This window comes from Mauremys reevesii, linkage group 1, assembly GCF_016161935.1.
Source record: "Mauremys reevesii isolate NIE-2019 linkage group 1, ASM1616193v1, whole genome shotgun sequence".
NCBI lineage: Eukaryota > Metazoa > Chordata > Testudines > Geoemydidae > Mauremys > Mauremys reevesii.
This window is the reverse complement of record NC_052623.1, coordinates 66,703,380-66,728,180: the sequence shown is the minus strand read 5'-3', so window position 1 is coordinate 66,728,180 and position 24,801 is coordinate 66,703,380. Positions and strand designations below refer to the sequence as shown.

The 24,801-nt window shown below is 43.5% G+C and overlaps 2 protein-coding genes across 11 annotated transcripts; one reads left to right on the top strand and one right to left on the bottom strand.

Annotated features, from left to right (window-relative positions):
* Positions 1-4,213: 4,213 nt before the first annotated feature.
* Positions 4,214-18,444, bottom strand: LOC120378187 (snaclec bitiscetin subunit beta-like). The gene is made up of 6 exons (XM_039497105.1): positions 18,403-18,444; positions 16,853-16,940; positions 14,808-15,031; positions 11,217-11,354; positions 5,487-5,622; positions 4,214-4,417 (listed from the first exon to the last, which is right to left on the bottom strand). Exons 2-6 carry the CDS (start codon positions 16,911-16,913, stop codon positions 4,335-4,337), a joined length of 642 nt encoding a protein of 213 aa, XP_039353039.1. The 5' UTR covers positions 16,914-16,940; positions 18,403-18,444; the 3' UTR covers positions 4,214-4,334.
* On the top strand, positions 11,195-24,509 carry FAM216B (family with sequence similarity 216 member B). 10 transcript variants are annotated; one of them, XR_005587501.1, is made up of 6 exons: positions 11,195-11,316; positions 12,171-12,255; positions 16,819-16,960; positions 18,899-19,007; positions 19,541-21,802; positions 21,899-22,125. XR_005587501.1 is itself a non-coding variant. In XM_039497106.1 (6 exons), exons 3-6 carry the CDS (start codon positions 21,826-21,828, stop codon positions 24,342-24,344), a joined length of 459 nt encoding a protein of 152 aa, XP_039353040.1. In that variant the 5' UTR covers positions 16,974-17,091; positions 18,899-19,007; positions 19,541-21,825; the 3' UTR covers positions 24,345-24,509. The 10 variants fall into 10 exon arrangements, 3 of the variants coding, with proteins under 3 accessions (XP_039353040.1, XP_039353041.1, XP_039353042.1); XR_005587498.1 differs by adding an exon at positions 15,341-15,459 and having other exon boundaries at positions 19,541-22,125; XM_039497106.1 differs by lacking the exons at positions 11,195-11,316; positions 12,171-12,255; positions 16,819-16,960 and adding exons at positions 16,974-17,091; positions 22,598-22,718; positions 24,214-24,509 and having other exon boundaries at positions 19,541-21,922; positions 22,122-22,231.
* Positions 24,510-24,801: the final 292 nt, after the last annotated feature.

The following is a 24,801-nucleotide window of genomic DNA, read 5'->3' as shown; positions in this document are numbered from 1 at the left end:
ACCTGTTGCTGCTAACAACGTTTTAAGCAAATACCCCTACTTGAAATAGGGGTAATCAACACGGTGCTGCAAATGATGGCCAGCAGTTATGTTAGGTCTCCCAACATGCCCTGGTTCAGCTCAACCAGTGTGAGCAACACTGGAAATGGTTTCTAATTTTTCCCTTGTGTAGAGAGGCCCCAGAGAAGCAGTAAAGTGAGAGACCCTGTCTTCTTGTCTCGCTAGTACTCAGAATGTCAATTCTTGCTGATTCACAATAAGACAATGAGATGAAAAAGGTTAGGTTTCCTCCCAGACCCCTATGCAATTACCCCTTTCCTCTGAAAGGATCCTTCCTTGTGTCCATTTTTGCTTTCTCCCTTTCTGCTGGTGCATTGTCAAAGATACTCCTCTCCTTCCTAATTAGCCTCTTCACACATGTACAGCAGGTGCTCTGCTACCAGTGCTACTAATTATTAATTGGAATGTGTTATTTTCTCCTTTTTGCCATTTTCCACAGTGCCACCTTCACAAATAAGCTACTGGGAGAGATAATGTATCAGTACTAGAAAAGCTGTTTCCCTGGGAAAGCTGTGGCAGCGCCTTCAACACCTTCACGGGGTATTTTATTACCCTTTTGTGTATTTCAGCCTGTGCATTCATCATTACGGAGAGGCAAGGAGAAAATTGTTAGAGTCTCTTGAGGTGAAGGCTGTGTCTAAAGCTGCTGAGGGCTCTGCGGTGTATTTTAGTGGTTTTGAAGCTGCATTAACCTGAATTCTCTTTTGTCAGCATGACCAACTGTAGGCTGCTTGCAGAAACCACTTCCCTGCCTGAGAAAGAAGAGGGCAGGGTTTACGTGTTTCCTACCAGATCAAAGTGGGGACAGTTATTGGGGTCATTTGTCATTTCTATGGCAATAAAGCAAAAGGTGCCATAGGGTTAGAAGTCCTTGATTTAGGTCATTTGTGGAACTCCTGTGGACTTTTTACTCAAAATCTATGGCATTTTACTGCAGTATTGATTCTTTTGATAGTACAAGACAAGAGTACTGATCTGACAAAAAAAATTTCCATGTGATTATCCAAGAATGGCATTTATTCAAAATTGTGCATTTGCAAGCACACACCTAATTTGTGTGTTTGTGTGTGACATCAGGTACTTGCACACACAAATGAACTAGACAAGCAAAAAGAAAGGCAGACAAACTGAAAATTCAGGTATACATGTAACTGTATGTGCAAGTAATCAAGTGCCCACATTTACCCAATTTGCTTGCATGTTGTAGTAGTTGCATGCACAATTAAGGGACACAATTGTGTGTGCATAGCTTAGGAAATCAGGCTCTCGTATTATATACTTCTCAGAAAAGCATTCTTCAGCATTGTAGGAAGAAGGAAAAGCTCTGAAATGACAATTTGCCTGTAGAAACAGCCACTAACCTAATGTCACTGACAGCTTGAGGGACCAGATCTCACAGGTTAGTAGGCCAACATATTGGCTGATTGTTTATATGTTTTGGTTTTGTCTTATCGATCAAACAAAAAAACCCTAGCATGGGACTACCGCAGAGACTGGATGGTTTGGTAGGGCTGTGATCAATTGTACTGTCTCCCATTTCTCTTCAAATTGTCTGCAAGTAGTTGGATGTAACTACCACAAACACCATTCAGGAGTCCTCTGTGGAGGGAAATACCCTCCTCCACTCCCAGCCCCATTGTGCACTGCCACACGAGAACAAACAGTGAAGACATTTCAAAAGACAGATGGTGACATTGTAACAAAGCCTGGGAAAACACCACTGCAAATTAGGTCATTGCTTCATAATATCCTAACTCCTTCATCAGCTCAACCGCCCAGCTCATGAATTAGACTGTAAACTCTTTGGTTGGGAGCCATGTCTTCCTATGGGTTTATATAGCAGCTAGTACAGTGAGGCCCTGTCCCTGATTAGGGCCTCTGGACACTACTATCACATAAATTATAAATAAATTAATAATGGCTCAACGTCACAGACTACAGACAGAATAATTCATATTCTCATGGAAAGGCAATAATTAATTAAAAGGACAAATATCTTCCATGAGCACTAACTGTGATAAAGCTATTGGATTTATTGCCTGGATACTGAAGGCCTTTGTCCATAGAATAGCTACAGCGTGTGGGAGATTTCCCAAGGCTGTTCTGCCAATATGTCTAAGGGCCTGATTTTCAAAGGTAATAAGGTGTCTAATGGTGCAGATAGGCACCTAGGGTGGGATCCACAAAGGGACTTAGGCGTTGCAATGCTGATCATCACAGCGCCTAACTTGTAGAGGCCTAGAAAATCATGTGAACATCACTGTGAACTACAAAGCCAGAGTTAGCTGCCTAGGTTCTCTATACAATGAATGGGGAGAGACATGTGCCTAAGAATGCCATCCACAAAAGCCAGCACTCTAGGCTAACCAATGAAAAGGGTATGTCCTAGGTCCTGCTTCTCTCTTGGAGATAGGCACCTAAGCCCAGGCTGCTGGGAGGAAGCTGCTTCTTGAGGTTAGGTGCCTGAATCACTTCACACAAAACCCAGGCTTGGGGGAAGGGAAGGATTTGGTGCTGTCTCCCCCTTTCAACTTTTAGCAAATGGCTAGAGCATGTGCTTGGGATGTAGGAGACCCAGCTTCAACTGGATTTGAACAGGGATGTCCTTTGTCTCAGGAGAGTGCTCTAATCACTGAGCTATGAGATATTCTGTGGAACTCCTTACTAGAGGATATTGTGAAGGCCAAGACTATAACAGGTTTCAAAAAAGAACTAACTAAATTCATGGAGGTTAGGTCCATCAATGGGCAGGGATGTTGTCCCTAGCCTCTGTTTGCCAGAAGCTGGGAATGGGTGACAGGGAATGGATCACTTGATGATTACCTGTTCTGTTCATTTCCTCTAGGGCACCTGGCATTGGCCACTGTCTCAAGACAGGATACTGGGCTAGATGGACCTTTGGTCTGACCCAGTAGGGCCGTTCTTATGTTCACCTCAGTATCGGTCGCATACCCTGTAATTATTATAAGTATGGCCACTGATACTGAGGAGTCATTATGTTAGAGCAAAACTGGTACATTTAAAAACATTTCTCACTATTACTCTGACAACTGCAGCTCAACTGCTATCAGCAAAAGAGTGAACTCTAGTATAGATAAAGCACCAATGGCAGCTGGTGTTCATGGAGTATCAAGGTTGGAAGGGACCTCAGGAGGTCATCTAGTCCAACCCCCTGCTCAAAGCAGGACAAATCCCCAGACAGATTTTTGCTCCAAATCCCTAAATGGCCCCCTCAAAGATTGAGCTCACAACCCTGGGTTTAACAGGCCAATGCTCAAACCACTGAGCTATCCCTCCCCCAACAGTTACCACCATGTCACAAAGTCCTCCTCCGAGCAGGGTTAGATTACACAGTCATTAAAATGCCAGTAGTTGGCCTATGTTAGTGTTCCTACCATTGCTGCCAAGGGAAGTTTATTCACCTCGATGCTCCATTATCACCTGAATGATCCAACTAGTCTATGAAGATTTGCCAGTTACTTTCCTGTCTTGGGGAGGGACACAATTACAGTAAGAACTTACAACTAACTAATGAGTCAAAAGCAATACAGTCACTTATAATTAAGAAAAACAAAGTGAAGATTTTTGTTTACACAGACCACAGTAATGTATAATATTTAGTCATTTTAACATGCATAGCCCTAACAACAAGTTTTGCTTCATTTAACAAAATGCCATCCCATGCAGGTAACAAAGCTCTGTATCATCTCTCTGTATAATGCTATACACATGACTGTTCCATATGATTTGTACTTCTTTTTATGGTTATATTACAGTTCAATGAACTAGCCATTTAACTACTTAAAAATGGAAAACATTCAACTGACTTTTCTTGGATTTATCTGACATTAAGAAAGGAGAATTTCCAGGATTTAAAATGTCTGAAGTGGTGTGATTAAACGGTAAAATGAGTAATGTTGTAATGATTTGTAATTATTTAATAATTAAAGAGCTCTCATGAATATTCTTGAAACCCCTGTGGAAAAGCCCAATAGTGCACTGATTTCATCAAGCATTCAGATCAAATCAGAAATTATTTGTATAGCACCCTTTTTCCAGTGTTCTAAATGCAGTTTACAAGTGAGTCGCTTTTTAATTTCTTCTACTGTTTTCTGTTCTATCTATATCATATGCGTTAACATTCTGGGTCTTTTTAAACTGACATCTTGATTTTTACCATATGAAAGAATCACGCATTAATTGTGGCTGAACGACATTCTGAGTGCAGTAAAAGTGGTCAGATTTCATCATCAGCATCAACTTCCTGTTGCAGGCTAAGGAGGAGTCAAATTGGGTTTGTAACTGCAGATGAATGATAACTTCTTGTTGCAGTCACAGCCATCCCATATACCCTGGACTGGAAACAAAGACAAATGAAGATGAAAAGGAAAAGTAACAGAACTATTTATAAATGAGTTTTTTAATGTCTGACATGAGCTCCTTTGGGCTCAGCTCAGTCCCTGGAAAACTGATTGTCCTTTCAATTTGTGTTTACAAAATATATAAATTGCACTAACCAAAAGGTGACATTTTCTCCAACTAATTCAGGAACTATTGGTCCGATCAGGGGGTGGTTGGGGTACATTTGTAGGGAAAGGCTGAAGAAAGCTCATGATTAAATAAAATGGAGACTACCTTCCTGTTTCACCCCAGGAGAAAATGGTTCACAGAGCAGGGTTGAGTTATAATAGTGGAGCTCTATGGGCATGTGTGTGTGTGTGTGTGTGTGTGCACGCGCGCGTGTGTGTGCGCGTGCGCGCGCGTGCATCGGTGTGTTTTGGGGAGAAGTTCTGACCCTGATGACAAGGAAACTGTCTTGAAACAGAAAGGATCACTGGAATAATATGTTCAGTTCTGATATCCACACATCAAGAAGGATGCTGATAAATTGGAGAGGGTTCAGAGAAGAGCCACGAGAATGATTAAAGGACTGGAAAACATGCCTTAGAGTGATAACCTAGAGTGATCTCCCTGAGACTAACAAAGAGAAGGTTAAGGGGCGACTTGATCATAGTTTATAAGTACCTACATGGCAAACAAAAATTTGATAATGGGCTCTTCAGTCTACCAGACAAGGATATAATGAGATCCAGTGGCTGGAAGTTGAAGCTAGACAAATTCAGACTGGAAATGAGACACAAATTTTTTATTAGTGAGGGTATTAACCATTGGAACAGTTTACCAGGGTTGTGATGGATTTTCTGTCATTAGAAATGTTTAAATCAAGATTGGATATTTTTCTAAAAGATATTCTGTTGTTCAAACAGGAATTACTGGTAACTCAGGGAAGTCCTATGGCCTGATGATTACAGTGGTACCTTTTAGCCTCATAATCTATTAATCTAACAGAAACAATTGTTCCTTACCTTCAGACACTCTACCTAGTATGAAAGTGTAAGTCAGAAATCAATCCCTGTTTTCTTTACCTCCTAAATTTAGAGTCAGGCAGATTCGTACGTTGAAGATACTGTTAAGTAATCCACCAATGGCATTGAAAATCGAGCTCAGAGGCCTCTGGACGAAATCTGTCTGTGATCCATCAGTCCAGCTCAGAGAAGAACCCTGCAGAAAAGTAATAGAGAAGTTTAATGAGAACTGCAGAGAGGAGAGGTATTCTAATACTCTTCTGGGATTGAAAATGAGTGAAGGAATGTGAGGGGGCTTCTGCAGAAATGTGTGTGTACCCTTATTGCCTATAGTCACGCATTGGCCTATAGAGCTGCATGAATAATTCATTTTGAATAATGTATTATAGTCACTTCACCTCTTCTTCCCTTTGTGAATTGTCCTCAAATAGATTGCAATTTTCCTGAATCTATTTGTTATTCAGCATCAATCTATAACTCACTTATGAGGAGTTCATTGTAGGTATTTGGTGTTCGATTTTTGAGATGTTTGGAATGGACACTGAGAACACATGGTACATTTCTGGTCCCTGATTGCACGTATATAACTCATAGAATCAAGTTTCTAGTTCAAATAGTAATGATTACAAATATGACGTTCACTTTCTTTGAATATTCCACAATACTAGTTGTAAATTCATTGTATCAACAAAAGCTCCTACCAGTAAACTTATTTCCTAGAATATTGCTGAGAAGACAGTCCAAGTGAATTCATTACAAAATATCTGAATAAATATATCCACAGAAGCTTTTGATAAATATTAACTCATCTCTACTGAGCTCACATTCTGCTAGGCAGAAATTAAATCTAGAACCCATTATCCACAAGCCAGTTTACCCAGCGAAGCCTGAACCCAGGTCATCCTGCCGTTCTGGACTAGAGCTGGCTGGAATGTCTGTGTATGTGTGTGTGTGGTGGGGGGAGGATGGGGTTCTGAAGAATTTTTTTGTTAGAAAATCAAATCTGAAAACAAATTGTTTAAAGCAACTGAAAATAGTTTGGTTTTTCCGCAATCGAAAACCAACTTTTGGGCGGAGGCTCAAAGCTAAAAATGTTACGTTGAAAATCACTGCAAACCAATAAGTTTTCTATGGAAAATTTTTGCAATCCTTCTGTGAACCTCTCCTAGCTGGTTATTATTTTTGTTGTATCCTTGGGGCAGCTGGTGTAGGAAGCAATCACTTGAGGCCAGAGAGCAGACAGCTAACCAAAACCTCCATTTTATTTACAGAGACAGAGAGCTCACTCAGCCGGTTGAAACCGGCTGAGCTATCCCTTAATAGTCTAACTCAGTTGCCATAGTAACAAAACCCATGACAACCAAATACACAACATATTCCTCCCCCCCTAATAAGAACATCCCCTAAATAAAACACACACTAAACTAGACTGCCTCCATTCCCGGCTAAACCCTGGGGATTATTTTGCCCCATATCCATGGGTTCGCCCTAACTAAAGATCCAGCCGATGAGGAGGCCTTCTGTCTCTATGTGGATTACGGCGAACTTCTGGTGTTGTTGCACCCAAAAGTACTAGGGGCTCAGGGTCCGCAGCACGAATAGGTGAGGAGGTGGTATCAGCTTGTGCTGGGCAAAGGGGTATCTCAGCTGCCGGCAGTAATGGAGGAGAACAGTCAGGAACAGGTGACTCATGATTCAGTGTCTCACCAGGAGGGGTGAAGTCAGACCCCTCAACTGCAGATGGGTCCTGAAGACTGGCATGACCTGACAACAGCTGATCTACATGTCGCCGCCAGGTAGGATTCTCTGCAGTCCGGACTGTATAGGAAACAGGTCCTGTTTGAGTGATGACTGTGGCCGGGACCCATTCCGAGCCAAAACTGGTTGCCCTGGGCTAAAGGTTCGGTCTTTTGCTCTGGGTGCCCGTCTGATGACTTGATATTGCTGCTGATGTTGCACAGTTTGTCTGGGTTCAGAAGGTTTCAGCAGATCAAAGCAAGTGTGCAGCTGTCGTCCCATCATTAGAAAGGCTGGGGAAGCCTGGGTCGTAGCATGAGGTGTGTTTCTATAGGAAAGTAAGAAGGTATCCAGACGCTTTTGAATGGAGTGTTGTCCCTTTGCTGATTTCAAAGCGTTTTTCATTGTCTGCACAAATCTTTCAGCTAATCCGTTGGTGGACGGATGATATGGTGCTGACGTGATATGGTGTATCCCATTTGCCTTCATAAAATTTTGAAACTTCTGAGAGACGAACTGCGGTCCGTTGTCGCTCACAAGTTGTTCTGGCAGACCAAAACGACTAAAGAGTCCTCGTAGTTTTGGATAGTACTCTCTGCAGTAGTGGACTGCATTATAGACACTTCTGGCCATTTAGAATGGGCATCTACTGCCACCAAGAACATGCTTCCTTCAAGGGGGCCAGCAAAGTCAACGTGAATACGTTGCCACGGGTTTTCAGGCCAGTCCCATGGGTGTAGGGGTGCCCACTGGGGTGCATTTCTTACACCCTGACATGACATACAAGCTTTTGCCTTCTCTTCAATAGCACTGTCCAATCTAGGCCACCAAAAATAGCTTCGTGCAATTTCCTTCATGCGCACTATTCCACAGTGACCGGAATGTAGCTGTTCTAACATCTGTGATCTCAGGGGTGGTGGAATAATGACACGCCTCCCCCACAACAAACAACCAGATTGGACCGATAACTCCGTCCGCCTGGACATGTAGGGAACAAGTTCGGGTGAGACCGGAGAGGTTTGTCGAGATTTTCCATGCATCACCAGGTCCATAACTTGGGATAATACTGGGTCAACGCGGGTTGCCTTCTTTATCTGAGCAGCAGTGATGAGTGTATTCTCTACCTGTTCAAAGTAGAAGATTTCCTTTTGGGCACTATCTTGATGTTTGACAGGTAAAGGCAACCTTGAGAGGCCATCTGCATTGCCGTGCAGAGTGGATTTCCGATATTTGATTTCATATGTGTGTGCAGAAAGTATCAATGCCCAACGTTGCATACGACTAGCAGCTAATGGGGGAATGCCTGTGTAGGGTCCAAAAATTGATGTCAGAGGTCGATGGTCTGTAAGAAGAGTAAACTTTCGCCCAAACAGGTACTGATGAAACTTCCTAATTCCAAAAACAATTCCTAATGCCTCACATTCGATTTGGGCGTAGTTAGTTTCTGCTTTGCTTAGAGTGCGTGAAGCAAAAGCAATAGATCTTTCTTCTCCCGAAGGCATAATGTGTGACACGACCGCTCCCACACCATAAGGGGAAGCATCGCAGGCCAATTGCAGGGGTAAGGATGGATCAAAGTGCGTTAGAACTTCAGAATTTAACAATGCATCCTTAGCTTTGTTAAATGCAACATCACAGGCTTCAGTCCACTTCCAGGCCTTGTTCTGCCCAAGGAGCTCATGAAGTGGTTTTAGCAGTGTGGCTAACTGTGAGATGAACTTTCCATAATAGTTCAGTAGTCCTAGAAATGAGCGTAGCTGGCTTACATTTCGAAGTGGGGAAGCCTCCACAATAGCTTTAACTTTTGCAGGGGCCTTATGAAGACCTGCAGAATCGATGATGTGTCCCAAATATTCAACAGAGGGCTTGAAGAATTCACACTTGTCTTTGCGAACTCGTAGGCCATACTCTTCCAGTCTTTGTAGGGTAGCCTCTAAATTCTTTAAGTGATCCTCTTCATTTCTTCCAGTGACCAGGATATCATCCAGATAGCACTGAACTCCTGACAAGCCACACAAGATCTGGTCCATAGCCCTCTGGAACAGGGCGGGAGCCGATGTGATTCCGAAGGGTAGGCGACAGTATCGATAAAGCCCCTTATGAGTCACAATAGTCAACAGCTCTTGGGACTTTTCATCGACGTGCATCTGTAAATATGCTCGACTCAGATCAATCTTACTGAACTTTTGTCCCCCAGCCAGGCCTGAGAAGAGGTCATCGATGCGGGGAAGCGGGTATTGCTCTGCACACAACACTGGGTTGACAGTGACTTTAAAATCACCGCAAATCCGGAGAGAGCCATCTTTCTTCACTATTGGAATGATAGGAGTGGCCCATGAGCTATGGGTAACTGGTATTAGGACTCCATTGGTGACCAGGCGCTCCAGGTCTGCTTCAACTTTTGGCCTGATGGCATATGGCACAGTTCGGGCTTTCAGATATTTTGGTGGACTGCCAGGTTTAATGTTCAATGTCACAGTGATTCCCTTCATACTTCCCAAATCATCTCCAAAAACAGCAGCATGTTTCCTTAGTATAGGGGTTAGACTGGTTTCTTCTTTAGTCATCCGGTGCACTTCTGCCCAGTTCAGCTGAATCTTCCCAAGCCAACACCTACCCATTAAGGCTGGGTAGTCACCTCTCACCACAAACAGTGGCAATTTAGCCGCCTGTCCATTGAGCTCCACCTTAACATCAATAGTGCCCAACATGGGCACAGCTTCACCTGTATACGTCTTCAGAACAGTTTTTGTTGCCTTAAGCGGAAGATGCTGTAGCTTTTCCTTATACACAGTCTCCGGAACCAGCGAGACAGCTGCACCGGTGTCTAGTTCCATGAGTATAGGTTTGCCCTCCAATAAGGGGGTTACCCAGTATTCATGTGAGCCCGCTGCCAAAGACAAAACATGCAGTGGCACTTCCTCTTGTGAGGAGGTGTCACCTTGATCATCCTGGGTCTGCTCTAGGGTATGCAAGGTTCCTCTTTTTGTCGGCCAGACCACAGGCCTCTTTTTCTTTTGTTTACAGGCATACTCAATGTGTCCCTTTTTGCCACAGTGTCGACACACCAGGTCCTTACACCAGCATTCTGATGCCTGGTGACCCAGCTTACCACAGCGGTAACATTCTTGACTCTGCACCATTTTGTGGGTCAGTTCTTGTGACACTTTTTGCACCCTAGGGGATGCACCGATGTATTGTGCCTCCCTTGTAGCCAGTTCTATGGAGAAAACAATATCAACAGCCTTCTGTAATGTAAGCTGAGCCTCTGTCAGTAGGCGCTTCCGTATAGCTTCACTGCAGAGGCCACGCACTAACCTGTCACGCAGGGCATCATTTAACATCTCTTTAAATTCACAGTGTTCTGCTAGCTTTTTTAAAATGGCTACAAATTGTACAACTGTTTCATCTTCCTTTTGGTCTCTTTTGTGGAACCTATATCTTTCAGCAATTACCAGTGGTTTTGGGGAGAAATGAGACCCCAGGATTTCCACAATGTCACTGTAAGATTTAGTCTCAGGCTTAACAGGGTGTAGTAAGCTGCGTAGCAGAGAGTAGGTTTTAGCCCCTACAACAGTTAAGAATATTGGCACCTTCTTCGCTTCTGTAATGTCATTTGCAATACCAAAAAGCTCAAAACGCTCAGTATACACATGCCACTGCTCTGTATTCTCATCAAAAGGCTCCAGGGGCCTGGTCAGAGTAGCCATGATTTTTAGTTTCACTTTCACAGTCAGTGCAACAAGCAGCTTTTTTTCTTTGTTTGGTCTTTACCTTGACTTCTACTTCCTTCTGTTACTGGAGCAGCACCAGGATCCCATCCTCGTCGCCAGTGTTGTATCCCTGGGGCAGGCAGTGTAGGAAGCAATCACTTGAGGCCAGAGAGCAGACAGCTAACCAAAACCTCCATTTTATTTACAGAGACAGAGAGCTCACTCAGCCGGTTGAAACCGGCTGAGCTATCCCTTAATAGTCTAACTCAGTTGCCATAGTAACAAAACCCATGACAACCAAATACACAACAATTTTCATGCCTTTTCTGGGTACACTTACCTTTTGATGACTTCCTCCTGTCCAGAACTGGGTTGTCCTTTTGTCTACATAACTGGCGAGGTTCACAAGGAAATCATTCTGAGCTGCATTGGAGATGCTGGTGAGGTGACCTCCCCCTGCTATCCTCTGGCAAACACTCTGCATGATAAAAGCATATTAGACCCGGGAACATAGAGTGGGAAAGAGAGTGAGGGGAGAGTCTGTGAAACAGAAAGGGGAGAGAGAAAAGTGGGAAAAGTTTGGGAATGGGTGTGAAGAGGGAAAGAGAGGTAAGAATATAAGAGAGAGTGAAGAGAGAAGGGCAGTGGAGAATGAAATAGAAAGGGGGGGAAATAGGACATAAGAGATAAAGTTGTATAAAGGGAGCAGAGAAAGACATACAAATGGAGCAAGGTGCAGGGCCACCCGGGGGGGGAGGGGCAAGTGGGGCAATTTGTCCCAGGCCCCAGGCCCCACAGGGGCCCTGCGAGCCGCTCTGGGTCTTCGATGGCGGGTCCTTCAGTGCAGTGGAAGACTTGGAGTGAGTGAAGGACCCACCGTGGCAGTGTTGCCGAACCCTCAGAGCGCTGCCCGGTGTGTACAAGCGCCGCAAGCGGTGGGGGGGGAAAAAAAGCCGCGATTGGTGGCACTTAGGCTGCTCTACCGCTGCTGCTTCATTCTTCGGCGGCAATTCAGCGGCGGGTCCTTCCCTCTGAGAGGGACCTGCTGTAGAATTGCTGCCAAAGACCCGGCCCTGCCCCAGGCACCCTGAATCCTCTGGGCGGTCCTGGCAAGGTGTAGGCCAGAGCGGAGACGTGTGAGAGGAAAAAAAAATGATAAAGGGGAAAACAAGAACATTAAGTGTGGAATGGAGAGAGGGCAGAAAGGGAGAAAAGTAGAGAGAGAAGAGGAAGAAGGAGAAAACTGAAAGGACAAAAGTGTTTAAGAAATAGTTTTTCTTCCTGTGTTCCCCAGCCATCCACCAATCAAGATGGGGTAGAGATTTCTCGTAACTATCTTCTGCTGAGTGAGATTGTGTGATTTTTGTCTCTATCCTGAGGTAAGAAGATGGTTTCTCTTTCCCCTAAGGCAGGAGGCCCCTTTGTCTGCAGCCTGAAATGAAGGCAGTTTCTTTGGCCCTAAGGAGTCCTTTGCCAGTTCACCTTGACAATTAAGGCATTTGTTTTGCCATTTAAACTGAACACAGTCTCATAGCCATAACCAAGGAAGGAGGCAGCACCACTTAGCAAATGGTTACACTGAGTGCATTTGAGGGAGGTGTCTGCATTTTGAAAATTTGCATATTTTGACAAATATATATCGGTACATCAACGTAGCACTGGCCTCATCTGGTATCATTAGAACAGGGAGTGAAGTGAAGTCAGTATATCTTTTAGCAAGCCTCTAAGATTTAGAGGAACATAGACAAGGCAAAAGGAATTTGCTCTTCAGAACTCTTTAGCTCCCAGACTGCTGCACTGGGCAGCACAGTATGGGGAGAAGGTGACCAGCCCTCTGTGGAGAAAGAAGTGGTTCAGGACTATTTAGAAAAACTGGATGAGCACAAGTCCATGGGTCCGGATGCGTTGCATCCAAGGATGCTAAAGGAGTTGGCGGATGTGATTGCAGAGCCATTGGCCATTATCTTTGAAAACTCATGGTGAATGGGGGAGGTCCCGGATGACTGGAAAAAGGCTAATGTAGTGCCCATCTTTAAAAAAAGGGAAGAAGGAGGATCCGGGGAACTACAGGCCAGTCAGTCTCACCTCAGTCTCTGGAAAAATCATGGAGCAGGTCCTCAAGGAATCAATTCTGAAGCACTTAGAGGAGAGGAAAGTGATCAGGAACAGTCAGCATAGATTCACCAAGGGCAAGTCATGCCTGACTAACCTAATTGCCTTCTATGAGGAGATAACTGCGTCTGTGGATGAGGGGAAAGCAGTGGATGTGTTATTCTTTGACTTTAGCAAAGCTTTTGATATGGTCTCCCACAGTATTCTTGCCAGCAAGTTAAAGAAGTATTGGCTGGATGATTGGACTATAAGGTGGATAGAAAGCTGGCTAGATTGTCGGGCTCAACGGGTAGTGATCAACGGCTCCATGTCTAGTTGGCAGCCTGTTTGAAGTGGAGTGCCCCAAGGGTCGGTTCTGGGGCCAGTTTTGTTCAATATCTTCATTAATGATCTGGAGGATGGTGTGGACTGCACTCTCAGCAAGTTTGCAGATGACACTAAACTTGGAGGAGTGGTAGATACGCTCGATGGTAGGGATAGGATACAGAGGGACCTAGACAAATTAGAGGATTGGGCCAAAAGAAACCTGATGAGGTTCAACAAGAACAAGTGCAGAGTCCTGCACTTAGGATGGAAGAATCCCATTCACTGTTACAAACTAGGGACCGAATGGCTAGGAAGCAGTTCTGCAGAAAAGGACCTAGGGGTTACAGTGGACGAGAAGCTGGATATAAGTCAACAGTGTGCCCTTGTTGCCAAGAAGGCTAATGGCATTTTGGGTTGTATAAGTAGGGGCATTGCCAGCAGATCGAGGGATGTGATCATTCCCCTCTATTCGACATTGGTGAGGCCTCATCTGGAGTACTGTGTCCAGTTTTGGGCCCCACACTACAAGAAGGATGTGGAAAAATTGGAAAGAGTCCAGCGGAGGGCAACAAAAATGATTAGGGGGCTGGAGCACATGACTTATGAGGAGAGGCTGAGGAAACTGGGATTGTTTAGTCTGCAGAAAAGAAGAATGAGGGGGGATTTGATAGCTGCTTTCAGCTACCTGAAAGGGGATTCCAAAGAGGATGGATCGAGACTGATCTCAGTGGTGGCAGATGACAGAACAAGGAGTAATGGTCTCAAGTTGCAGTGGGGGAGGTTTAGGTTGGATATTAGGAAAAACTTTTTCACTCAGAGAGTGGTGAAGCACTGGAATGGGTTACCTAGGGAGGTGGTGCAATCTCCTTCTTTAGAGGTTTTTAAGGTCAGGCTTGACAAAGCCCTGGCTGGGATGATTTAGTTGGGAATTGGTCCTGCTTTGAGCAGAGGGTTGGACTAGATGACCTCCTGAGGTCCCTTCCAACCCTGATATTCTAGGATTCTATGATTCTAAGTGTTTTTATGAGGCAGAGAGATAAAAGTTAAGCATCCTAGGGATGAGTTAGCATATTCAGAGTGAGGGTGGAGCCGACTGCCTCACAAACAGGAAAATCACCCTAACCTTCTCTCCAGCTTGGTGTTAGGATTTTAACAAGGAATTAGAAATTCTCCGGCTTGTTCCCGAGTTTAGATGGAAAAATGCCAATGTTGAAAGGCAGTGAATTCTGACCACCGGAGAGAGATGGGATTAAATGAGAGCTGTGTTCAAATTTCAAAAGTTCTGAGAGCTGAGTAGGAGTTGGTTCATAGCTACCCAAGCATCTCACATTGCTAAGCTTCATGCTGGTAGCTCACCCACATGTTCAGCCCTGAAATGTGTATCAAGTACCTTCTTCCAGGATTGATACATTTCAGGAAAATCAGAAAGGAAGGAGAAAAGAACCAAAAAAAGTAAAAGAAGTTAGAACAAGGGGAGAGAGAGAGAAAATTCTCATTTTGAAGAACCTGGTACCTCAGCACCGGCCCATGTATTTTGCTCCTGGACAAACTTGTAACACTGGCCCATGTTACTGAACCATCCATCCTGGCAGGGACCTTGGCAGAACAATTTTGATTCTACTAAGGAGGAGTCAGCTTGAGTTGGGACTTGAATGTTCTTAGATGAAGACTGACTGTCCTCAAGCATGTTGGACAAGAACCGGACATAACGACGTTTGACATCTGGGTTCTTCTCACCTATAAGAAATACAAAACCGACTCCCAGAGAGAGGTACGGGAAGAACAAAAGTCCACGTATCTCTCTGGACCATATGTCTCCCTCTCACCTTGGATGTCTCTTTAAATCTAGTTAAACTGAGTTATAACAGTTCCAAGGGAGAGTCTATATAAAGTGAAACAAGGATGATTTACTGAATATAATTAAGAGCAAACACTGTACTAGATATTCAGCGGGACAATGAAAATTCAGCAAATGAAGTGCACTCGTCTTAGGAGTCAAGTTCTGATGAGGTCATAAACAATCTTAGTTTGCTGCTCTCATTGCAGGATACAATGGATCCACTTCTCTACTTCACAAAACCATGTCAGTGGTTGGTGCAATGCATCGCAGCTTGCTGATTCCTCTCTGGCTGTGCCCCTTGGAGAGACTGCAGGGGGTGCAGCAGGTCAGAACTGAAAGGCATTGGCGGGTATTTTTTGGTCCCCCAGACTCACACAGCAGTCAGCTCTGCAGATCAGGAGCATGTGTATAAGCAAAGCTTTGTCAGGGAGTACCCAGGACAGAACTAGCAACATGAATTACAGCCTAGGGCTGAGGTGTATCAACACCTTTGGGAGAGAAGGAGGAATACTAGAACAATACAGGTCTGTCAGGCCAGAATTAAGATTAATTTTGTGAAAGTTATTGCAGTCAATTTCTTTCCGACATCCTTCTTAGTAAACAATCAGCACAGTTGGAGTCAACTTCCAAACATCATTGATTTATCTCCCAAAACCACATATGGTAATTTCCTCTACCTCCTTAGAATCTGCTTGTATCCATTCAAATGTCATCTTGTGGAAGCCCCATTTTCCCCTCTAGAGCTAGATGTGCCTGGCACTAGCCCAGCAACAATATGGGGAGGAAGGTGCAATGAACATTTTCATCCCCCCACTCTCCCCTTGGAGCTCCTTGCTAGGATACTGCACATTCTGGGTCATTTTTAGTATCTGGGGACTCAAGCCATCCCAAAGGGGAGAGGGATGGGTGAATTATGGTGCTGCACCCTTCCTTCAACCCCACCTTACAATCAGTGGAGATGGCTAGGAGCAGAGCATGCTGCACCAACTTCAGAGGCAGTACAGGCACACTCTCTGGTCTTCCATGAGAGATCCCTCCTGGAGCACTCCTTAGGGTGGTGCAGGTATAACGCCAACAGACCCTGGTCGTTGGTGGGCAGGATCAAACCAGGGACTTTTGGAGCTTAGTGCATGAGCCTCTACTGCATGAGCTAAAGGCCAACTGGCTGTTAGCTAATGCTGTAGAGCAAATTCATTTAACTCTTTCTATCAGTGGTCTTGGTGCCACTAGATGGGACAGAACACCACACTCAGAAGGTATGCGGGTTACACAAGCCCACACCACCTCTAATGCAAGGGCAAGTCAATGGACACACACACACACACTCACTCTCTCTCTCCCGCAGCATCTCTTATGCCTGTCAGTCTTAAAGCAGCTCATTTTCATTTTGTCCCTGCCTCAGTCACACCAGGAAGAGCTGTACTTCTGGGTTGAGGGCAGGGCGGGATCATTTTGAATTACTGAGGACCTTTTGCAGCTCTTTCCATGTAGAAGGCTTGCACGAGGGCACATCACACTAGACCTGGCCCCAACCTTTGCTCATTGTCACTGCATTGCAGAAATATTAAACAATACACCAGATTCATTCTACGTTAAAAATCCCCAAAGCCTCGGACTTTTGCTCTATTAACTTAAAAATAATTCTGTGCTGCTAACAACAAGAAGCAAATCTCTTTTTTTGCAGCATCAGACAGACATTCTAGATGCATTATACTCACCTTCCAAGCCTGGGAGAACCAGTACACCTAGCAGCAGGAACAAAAATGGAAGGGACTTCATTGCTACGAGACCTTGCAACACTGTTGCCTGCAATGTGTAAATATCAGGTAGAAATTGTTTATCAAGGCACCTGACTGCTGGTCAAAGTAAGAAATGGAAGAGATCTGCCAGGGCATCTCCATTGGTGTCAGGATAACAGAGGAGAGAAATGTCGTCTTTACATCATACTCCATAGATGGTAGATGGTTTTATCATCAACATGACTCATTATGTTGTGTAAAATATTCAGAAATACCTAGGTGACCTGGGAGCCTAAGCACCATTTTCAGTAGTGATCTAGGGCCAGATTTTCAAAGGTATTTAGGCACCTAATGATGCAAAAGACGCCTACTTGGGGTTTCAAAAACACCTAAACAGGTTATGTGCCTAACTCCCACAGAAAGTGTTAGCCCTAATCTCATCTAGACTAAACACCTCTCTTTGTAGGCTTGTTCCCAGACTGTGTTTCATATTCCTTTGTCCAGTTAAGTTTTAAGTGTCTTCAGGAATGAGGCTTCCACCACTTCCCTTTGGGATTCTAAAAGATACCACTGTCAGAAATTTTGCCCTGTGGTTCAGCCTAAATATTCTCCTTCCTCATTCTCTCTCATTCTTCCTAGTTATAACCCTCTGTTCAAAATAAGACTCCTTCTGTGGTGTTCACACACTTCAGATACACAGAGACAATTATATCCTCCTCTTCCACTCCACCCCACGATTTATTTAGACAAACTGTACATTTTTTCATTCTTTTAATCTTCCTTTGTAAGTCTGTACCTCCAGCTCGAAAGAGGGTAGACAGGAGTGAATGAACGAACAGCAATAGCACCCTTCAGAGGCAGCTCAGCGACAAGTTGCTGTGCAGTCACACTGGAGCTTCCTAGATGACACTTTTATATTCTAGTCTCAGTGACATGCTGAACCAATGATGGACTGAATAGGAGGAAAATAGCTGCAGCGCTAAAATAATAATGGCAGGAAAGGGGTAAAATGGAGTAATTGGATACTAAAGAAAGAAAGATGGAACAGCCCAGGGAAAGGAACTTTGTCAGCATGATGAATGAGGATTTCTCCGTGGACTCTAATTAACATTAATGTGAATCACATGGCTAACTCTGATACACAACAGGCCAAACTCAACCCTAGTGTGACTTGGCTAGATGCTGATCTTCATTACACTGGGGGCAAATCTCAGAGTAATTCCATTTAATCCATTGGGGTAACTCTGGATTTACACAAGTATAGTGGAGATTAGAATCAGGTGCAGTGTCTTGAAAACACCATGTTCCCGTCACCTCCCCCCTCCCCCCCAGTGACTAAGAGAAAAAAGTAAGAAATGTATAAAGATGAAGCTGATACATGCATAAGAAAGACAACTGTTGGTGTGTGTGTATATATGTAAAGTGCATATGAATAGATAGAAAGAAAAATAATATAATAAATAGACAGAGAGATAGAGAACTAGAGACATGCAGAAGGAGGCATAGTAAAAAAAGAGATTGATAAATACCAAATTGCAGATTCTCTCTGTTTTTTCTTCCTCCTTTTCACTTTGGTGTGAGATACAAACTCTGTCCTTGAGATATTTATGATGCCAGCTTTGGAAAGGATGAGGCCTTTGGTAAATGAGGCCAGCTCCAATATTTAGCTTGAAATCTTTTTTATATAGTCTCTCTCTCCCTTAAACAAAGATGGGTGGGGTCCAATTCTGACATCTGTGCTATTTTAAGCACCCTTGGCTTGCTTAGCGAAGCCTTTCAGAAACACACCTTAATCTGAAGTGTCTACTGAGAAATGATATGAGAACAGATAAGTTCCCTGCACAACATGGGAGGAGGTAGGGCGGTCCTTTTAGGATGACCCTTATAAAAATAGGCTACAGTTCTGGTTACAAATACAACAGTAACATCTATAATATTTGTGCCCATCATTGTAGAATACTTTGTCTAAGGGAGGATGAGGTAGAGGAGCAGAGAGAGAGGAGTCTATGTGTGTGTGTTTTGCAGGACAGGAGCCTAGAATTGAGAGAATGTGGAAACTATATTTCTTAACCCATCAGATGAAGACATTCCCTTCAGGACAAGGCTCAGGTCTGTTGATGAAACAATGGAACAGGTCAGAGCTGAGAACCCATTCAAGCTCCATTAAACATAGAATCATAGAATCATAGGACTGGAAGGGCCTCAAGAGGTCATCAAATCCAGTCCCCTGCACTCATGGCAGGACTAAATATTAACAGACACAAACTTCCCCGTGCCATGCCCTTTTCTTAAACCTTGTCCAAACACCCTCATGTACAGTAAATACTTCCTGCATCCATTAAATGCTCTGAATCACGCTATGTGATTGGAGCATATGTTTGAGTTCATGCATTCATTTAAAACCTAAATATTTATTAAAGGGGTGAAACGGACTCCTTTCACTCTCTCTTTGTACAAATATAGTTTCATTGCCACCAGGTCCCGGTAGAGTTGTTCCCTAAAGCTTTAAAATTAAAAAGAGGTATAGTGATTAGCTGGGGTGTATTCATTAGAGAGACCTCAGGGGCTGAATCCTAGTGCCTCCTTAAAGATGGACTGGGGGACTGGTTTTGTATAGCTCCAGGGTATCCCAGTGGCAAATTTCCCTTTGTTTTATCTTACAAACAGCATATGAAGCCTGACTCAGCTATCCTAACTCACACTGAGAAGCATCTAATCAGGCGAGATACTCACAATGTGAGCAACAATTGCAGAGTCCTATCCTTCATCACTAGGCTGTTTCTCCTGCCCTTCCGGGTAATGTGGTATGGGAAAAGATGTTTGGTGTTTGTTTTGTGGTGAAGGGCAATGTGTTAAAGGATGATTATGTACAAAACCCATAAAATGATGGTAAATAAGCGCTCTGAGTAGCTTACCCACTTCTCATTCTCACCATAATATATTTATAAAAATCAGTTTCTGAGCACATACCGCATGCCATTTACTATATAGCAAAATGTCTCTCCACTACCACTAGATAAGTACATTGTAATGGTACCAATTCATTTAATGAATGGATCTGACCTCTTCTTACTTGGTTCATGACTCGTCTGTGATCTGATAATGATTTTCTTGAATTTATTCATTACTTGAAATTACTCACTAAATACTTTCTGCAGATAATTCTCAGCCTGTAGATTCTTTGTGAGCAGCTCATTGAGCGTATTAAAAAAATGTGTTATTTTGATCAGACACATAAGCCACATTGTACGCTTCCATTTCCTGCCTGGATGAAGATAATTCTGAGAAGGAAGTTACAGAGCATGCATTTAAAATTTGCTTTCCATGAATATCCTGCAGTATTCCTTGGAAATTCACAGTTTCTGCGAACATTCCTATCTGTGCATTCATTTGCTAGAATATTCATCGAAAATAAATAGAGAAAGTTGCTGGATGGGACTTTCAATTAACTTAGGGGTACAAGTCCCATTGAAAGTCAATAGGACTTGTGATTCTACCTCACTTAGGTGCATTTGAAAATTCCTCCTGTTAACATAGTTGAAGCACGTTTGTTGATAAATTTGAAGGTATATTTATCGAACATTTTTGTAGGATTCACCTGGGTCTATTCTCTGTTCTCTCTACCTGTATAGGGCTGTCTATCTGCTGTTTGTTTCTCATAATAGGGGCATGCTCCATTTCCCAGCACACCTGCATGGTAGAAAGAGTCACTGTTCTATTGGAAGTGCTGTTCTTCAAAATTAAGGCATTCTCCCAGCAACCCCAGCTGTCTGCGCACAAGTGTTTTTATAACCACAAAATGATGACTGAGCAAATGTTTCATTTAGCTGTTCAGAGAACATCCAGATCCCTGGGAGAATTAGAATGGTCAGACCCATCACTACACAGCAAAGATGTAGTCGTAAAAATCAGCAGGTTGATGGTCAGAGGTTGCTCAAGGCACTTAGCCAACTTCCCAGAGATCTCTCTCCCCCTCTATGTTGCTAGGATATTTGTCAACAGAATGAAAGTGACAGTTCCTGAAAGTGAAGCTGTATTTCCAGGGGTGAGTCAGAGTTGAATAGAATTTGTTTTATATATGAGGTCTTTCATATTCCAGGTAACTCAATGCACAACATTGTAAACTAAATGCTAGCAACTCACTAACAGTGTAGACAAATGTAGCAAGTGTTGTGCATTAAGCAGCAGCACACATAGCAGTAGATGTTAGAAGCAGTTCTCCTAAAAGAGAGAGCAGGGGAAATGTTGACCTAGATTATCCTTTATATGCATATTGGAAAAGTGCCATGGGATCTTTGATTTCACCATGGGCAGAGGTGGGGTGGGATCACCTTGCTCTAAATAGCTTATGATTTCAGGAAAGATTTAATTGCTATGCCTTCCACTATGCCTGAAATACCTTCCAAATCCTGCATCCCATGTAACCTCCCTTTCCTTCATATTCCTCCTCACAACTCGCCTATTCCCACGCTCTCTCCAATGCTGACTCCTACACCCATGCTGCCCTTCTAATGTAGGTAGGATAATAACATTTAAAAAGCTGATAGTGCTGTGACCCAAAGTATAAAGGAAGCAACCTTATTAGCTTGCCCTGCATCATTTCCCCTTCTAGTATGTCATACCATATCCAATTTACAATTTAAATAGGCTTACTACTGCTATATAGCACCTTCCTCACAATTGACTTCCTTGGAACTTTTTGTGGGGTAAGGCATATCCTAATGTGAGTAAGGGTATCAGAATCTGACCCTTAGATTGTAAATTCTTTGGGGCAGGGATTATCTATGTATTCTCTCTGTAAATAATTATATACTTAAATTAATCCCTAGCACCAGCACTCTACAATGGGTGAAGAGGGATAGGAAGGTGTCTCCATTTAAGCATTACGGAGTGTGAGGTCTGTGTGGTTTCCAAAGTCCAGTTTGAAAGGTGACAATTTACAATTCACAGTTATGAGAGCAAAGCATTTGCACAAGAAAAAGACAAGACAGACAGAACTCTGGTTTTGGTTCTTCTCTTCCACAGGGCTGGACCCAGAGTTCATTCCAGGTGGGCACAGTGATCCAGTTCTTCTTTATGCTTCTTTCCAGGGCCTCCAACCAGAGCCCATTCCATGTGGGTCTGGTAATTTAGTTCTGGTTTTGTTCCTCCCCTCCAAGGAGTTGTACTGGATATTTGAAAGATCATGAATAATTATTGATATAAAGTTTGTTTTTGTCTCATGTTTTGCGAACCTGTCTTTTGAGAGGCTGGGTAAGGATGGGTGAAAATTGGAAGAGGAATCCTGGTCCCCGTCATTCTCCAAAAGTTTCATGCATACAAGTTCCTCCATCTGCTCAGGATACCTACTTACTGAAGGTAACAGACTGATAGCAGGCCTAGTTTAGCTTTCTTGGTATTTCACTTACAGCCCTGGGGTCTTACTTAACTCTTTTAGTTAAATTAAACAAAAATGTCCCTTTAGGAGCAAAGGTGACATCTTAGAGGGTGCTATCCATTCTTGTAGCTTAGTTTCTGAGTGTATATAAATAGTTAAAGAAGTTGCAATTAAAACTTGTCTATAAAGGTTTCTTCCTCAGGTTTAATTTCTGCTTTATTTAATAAAATCCCCCTGCAATAGAACAGTGGACTTGAATCCCCTCATTACAGTTTGAAAGCAGTTTAGAATCAGATGTAAATTTAGTCCTAACACTTAAATTGACATGTGCTGCCTTGCTCTTACAGGACCTGAAGCGAGGCCAGAAATGCTACCTCTACAGCATCATGAGAGTTTATGACAGCAAACCTCTGAGGGAAATGCTGTCTCATCAGTACATGCTCAATCTCCAGCGCCAGAATTTGCTGGGTAAGTTCCAGCTGGTATTGCCATGTTCATCAGCAATCTATAGAAATTGGAGTCTGGAGGGTAAACCTGGGGTTTGAGGGAATTAGGATGAGAAGTTTATGGTGCCATATAATACACCGGACACACAAAATGGAGCCTGGAATACTTTGGCTGATGAGCTCTGCCTTCCTCAGCAGAAACCACTGTGACAACAAGCAGCAAAACATTGTAGGTTTGTTGTTATTTATTCATTCGCAGAGTACCTATCCCTAGCTCCAGGTGTTATTTACAGAAATGTTGAATGCATAAGATCAGAGGATAAAATATAATGATACTATGTCATCTCCTTCCATCAAGGTGTCTGATAGCCATTCTCTTCATCCAACCTCCCATCCCTCATCCCACACTCTTACCAAAGACCAACAAAAATCAGATGGATCTTTGTGACATGCCCTGAAGGTCAACAAATTTTGGCTTTGATAGACAATGAATTTGAGTTGAAGACCTTTCATGGAGATTGCCCTACCAGCCACACCCTCTCCAAACCCACACTTTGCAGCCCAAAGAACTGTTAGCTCAACTGTCTGTGCTGACCACAACAGCAGTGATATCCACACAGAAAGGTAGTCTCTGAGGTACCTGGATCCCAAGCTATTTAGGACTTTGTAAGGACAAAATCAACTTATTAAATTCCATTCAAGTTACAGGGAGGAGATTATGGTCCATGTAATTAGAGAGTCAAGCAGCAGAAATTTTCTTCTCGTGGTTAAGCTAGCATCACAGATGCACAAGTCTCAAATATCATTTCTTCTCTCACCACTGACCACATCAGGGACAATGTCACGTCTCCGTGAGACAGCAGCTGCCAGCAAAAGGTTCTGAAGCTCTAATTGTAGTTAGAAATATTATCTTCAGACTTCATAGCTCATGCATGGCAAGGAGCAGTTCTCATCCCTTCAGTTTTAACACATCATGCTGCATGAAGTGATGCTGCTGTATCACTTGTTCAGCTAGTTTTTATGTGCAGCTTGATTTTTTCCAGTGCAGGCTCCCCTCTCTGGTGAATGTATTGGTATGCAACATCACTGTCCATCAAAGATATAGCACTCGGTGTATGTATGTATGTGTGTATAATACAGGGGATGGCAACCTCTGGCACGCAGCTTGCCAGAGCAAGCACCCTAGCAGGCCAGGACAGTTTGTTTACTTGCTGTGTCAGCAGGTTCAGCTGATTGCAGCTCCCAATGGCCGCGGTTCACCGTCCCAGGCCAGTGGGGGCTTCAGGAAGCAGTGCGGGCCGAGGGATGTGCTGGCTGTGGCTTCCCACCACCCCCATTGGCTTGGGACAGCGAACCATGGGCAGTGGGAGCCGCGATCGGCTGAACCTGCTGACACAGCAAGTAAACAAACTGGCCTGGCCCACTAAGGTCCTTACCCTGGAGAGCCACGTGCCAGAGGTTGCCGACCGCTGGTATAATACTTGATTCCTGTCCATTTTCCCTATCCTTTCACCCAGGTCATATTACTGAGCATGAAGTCCAGTTTTACACCTCCTTCCTGGATCAAGCTGAAGAGAGAGAACCAAGAAAGGTCTCAGCTAGAAACAGCGCCTCTCTGAAGTCTAGTGTTGGGAGAACTCAGCCGTAGATCATATTCTAAGGGACATCACTGTGATCATCTAGTCTGCCCTGCTGTATAACACAGGCCATAGAACTCCCCCAAATAATCCCTGTTTGAACTAGAACCTCTCTTTTAGGAAAAGATCCAATGTTGATTTAAAAATTGCCAGTAATGGAATTTCCACTATTATATCCCATGATAAATTGTTCCAATGATTACTCTATGTTAAAAAATTGTGCCTTATTTCCAGCCTGAATTTGTCTAGCTTCAACTTTCAGCTGTTGGATCTTGTTATACCTTTGCCTGCTAGACTGAAGAGCCTATTTTCAACTTTTCTATTTCCCAGGTAGGCACTTACAAGATATGAAGGTAATAATTGGAGATATACCAATCTCCTAGAACTGGAAGGGACCTTGAAAGGTCATTGAGTCCAGCCCTCTGCCTTCACTAGTAGGACCAATTTTTGCCCTAGATCCCTAAGTGG